The sequence below is a fragment of the Priapulus caudatus genome, unplaced genomic scaffold, assembly GCF_000485595.1.
Source record: "Priapulus caudatus unplaced genomic scaffold, Priapulus_caudatus-5.0.1 Scaffold231, whole genome shotgun sequence".
Lineage (NCBI taxonomy): Eukaryota > Metazoa > Priapulida > Priapulimorpha > Priapulimorphida > Priapulidae > Priapulus > Priapulus caudatus.
The window spans coordinates 196,727-199,930 of NW_014577292.1; the positions used below are offsets into that span (position 1 = coordinate 196,727).

General features: G+C 41.2%; 1 protein-coding gene across 1 annotated transcript in view; it reads left to right on the forward strand.

Annotated features, from left to right (window-relative positions):
• Window positions 1-3,204, forward strand: part of LOC106807730 (collagen alpha-1(I) chain-like) — a 67,830-nt gene that overhangs the window by 49,301 nt on the left and 15,325 nt on the right. The window contains exon 5 of the mRNA XM_014810170.1: window positions 3,010-3,048. Coding sequence (XP_014665656.1) covers window positions 3,010-3,048 — 39 coding nt within the window. The remainder of the gene's footprint in view (window positions 1-3,009; window positions 3,049-3,204) is intronic.

Below are 3,204 nucleotides of genomic sequence, written 5' to 3' on the forward strand. Positions count from 1 at the left end.
AGAATCACCACTGCTTCCCGCATTCTGGTCCTGAGCTTTGTTGATTTTTTTTCAACGAGATTCCCGCGCACACGGGCCACCAGCTGGTTCCAACATGCGGCACATGCATAAACACAGCCGGTCACGAACCGGTAGGTGGGTGTGAGTGATATATCTATCTATCGGCAAGTGTTCTCTAGCTGGGGGGAAAACCGAAGCAGCACATAATTATAGCGATATTTGATTATTACGATCCTAAGCGCTTGCTTGCGGATTATCTTATGCGCAAGACCACGGAAGACTAGCGCATTTACGGTTTCAAACCAGCTAGTCTGACGCTATGAAGTGTGTTCGTTTCAGATGTGAAATAAGACATGTTGCATGTTAATGGTGTGTAAAGGGCGCTGGTGCAGTCATGACTAAATAGAGGCTTCCTAGGCGAATTTAGGACTTGGCTATTTTGGCAATTATGCAGGCGTCAGGCTGGTGTACATCAAATTTCATGCAACTTGCCGATAGGCGATACGCTTTCCGCCAACTGTTAAGTGTAGTATAAATAGCTTTAACGTTATTTCTCTTTTTTGTCACATGCTAATACGAACAGGGTCCTTGCTCGTGGGCTTTGTTTTTACCGCCAGTATTGGTTTTAAGTTAGCAAAAGTAAAGAGATTGTTTTTCACATCGACTAAGTTGTTGTTGTAGCTGTTTTAATATAATAAAGACAGGTGTTATATCGGTGAAATTTGACGCTCAACAACCATTTGTTGCATCCACCACCCAGAATGAGCTAATCCCTGAAGATATATGTCTCCTTAATTTAACTTCATGTCTGGTCTCTTCGTGCGCGTGTAACCTGGGAGCATTCTCAAGGGGAACTTAATTGCCAAAGCTTTTTTACCACCAAGGCGACATCATGCGCACAAGACGCACGCGGCTTAGCGTAAACAGGTGTTCACTTGTTATTTATTCCCGCTCTGTTTTTTTGGCTAACATTACAGACGGTGTCGGGCGGCTAAGGGAGGCGGTCCGGTCATGGGCCCGCTGGTCCTGTGTGGTGTGCGGGTTATTGACGCGGTGGTCGTGCTGGTTTCTTTCACGAACGTGTTATTTCATACACTGGAGATTTATGTTTGCTTAGTGGGTTTCAGCCGAGGAGGTCGAAGGTCAAGAAGAGGAAGAGGAGGGAAATGTGGTGAGAGAGCACATGGGTTGAGCACACATGCAGACCCCTTCCTTATTCAGTTATAAACAGATCACTGTAAATATATTCGATGGGGGGGAAACAAAGGAGAAACACACATAACACAACATACTGCGCTTGTATATGTAATATGCACATGTAACATGTTATAAATGTATTTATAATTTTACTAATATAATCGAGCAGCCATAAAGTATTATATAATATATATCGTTACATCTAAGTTTAATTAAACTAAAGGCCGTGTCACGTTGAAGATAATGGGAACACCTGGGATCAAACTGTATTATGCTTTTCAGTCACAGGTAAATTCGCAAATGGCCAACAAAGAAGGAGTGCGTTTTTCTAAGCCTCAATTTGTCTCTTTGTGAGCACTTGGTTGGGGTGGAGTTATAACGCCAACACCTGGCCTATTCATTAGTAGGTGGAAGATTGTATAGAAGCGCGAAATTTTACGCTCTCGCTATATGTGTTCGCCATTTTACGGGCTCAGAATTGGCCAGCTGCCTGCTGCACCGGCGCGTTTGTATTCCCTCCCACACAATAGTTCACAGGCGTTCACCAAGCATTGACAAATGACAGGAACGCGCGCGTCTGAAATACAACCACAGCAAGGGTTAAGCTGGAGAGGTTTTTGGGCTATATTATGTTCTTATGTATCATGATATCTCTGAACTGTCTGAACATCTCTGGGTAAGACCGGTTGATAGCTACTTCTCGCCAGGTGTCAATTTCGTCATCACTTGAAAGTTTATCTCATAAACTAAAGTGATAGTAGTAAACTAGCATATTATCCGCTAGTAAATGGCCGAAAATTTGTCGCAGTTGCATGTGCGGAGTGCGGTGTAAAGCGCATTGCTTAGGAATCACGTATCGCATGCCCGCTTGTGGTAGTTCCCGTTTATTTGTGTTGTCTTAGCAACCCGCTGTTCTCTCGGCTGCTTTTCCTCGGGCATTTACTTCCTCTTACTGATTAGCTATATACTCGTACACTTCTCCACGTGTGGGGCGGCGTCATAGCCCTGCCTCTGGGACCGACAAAACTTTAAATTAACCTACTTTACATAATGGCCCATATCTGTCAATTACGTCACAAAATAATGTATTTTTAGACTTTGTTTTTTATTCATCCCGACTTAATGTTAACTGCATGTCTCAAAAGACGTGGGCTTGCTGTTCGCTATAAAACCTTTCGCTACAAAATTTTAAAATATTTCGCTAGTAAATGTTCCACTCGAAACTAATCAAAGTAGTAAGACTGGAGGATCGTGTGGCATTAACTTACAATTTGAATAATAATTTCAAGGCTTAATTTACTTCAGAAATTTGCATCAATCTATAACCTAAATGTTCAACAATGGCGTAGGACAGAATTTTCAGTGGCAATAAAACGTTTGATATTTACATGCGCAAATGCATATAATTGTAAACTGGTATGTGATTTGTCACAGCTATGCATGTAAAAGTATAGCGTAGTTGCTATTCTTAGTGTACGTCTTATCCATGACTAATTGCTGCTATATATGTGTTGTGTGGAATTCCGATAGACGGACACAAATTTCCATATTAATCTGCTATAGTACACTGCTCAACTCAGCAATCAACAACGCACACCAGTTTATCAATCCGATAAAATTATACGGTTCTTCTTTGTTGTACTGTTATCGTTGTTTATTCGTTTTCTGAGACTTTATTTTAGATTATTTGATTGTGATCAAATTATGAATAGTGAATGATTTATAGTATGTTTTGGACATTATTAATATGAATGCTTAATTATGTTTGGTTGGTTTAATTATTTATATTTTGTTATTATGTTATCTTTCTAGGCAATATCGAGTGGTGATTTACCTGAAGGGATAGATGAGGTAATGTGCATGAAACTTTCTTTTAATTATTGTTTTAACGATGATTGTATGTGTGTGTGCGTGCATACGTTAGTGTACGCGCGCGCGCGTTTATGTGTGTGCGTGTGTGCGTGTGCGTGTGCGTGTGCGTGTGCGTGTGCGTGTGCGTGTGCGTGT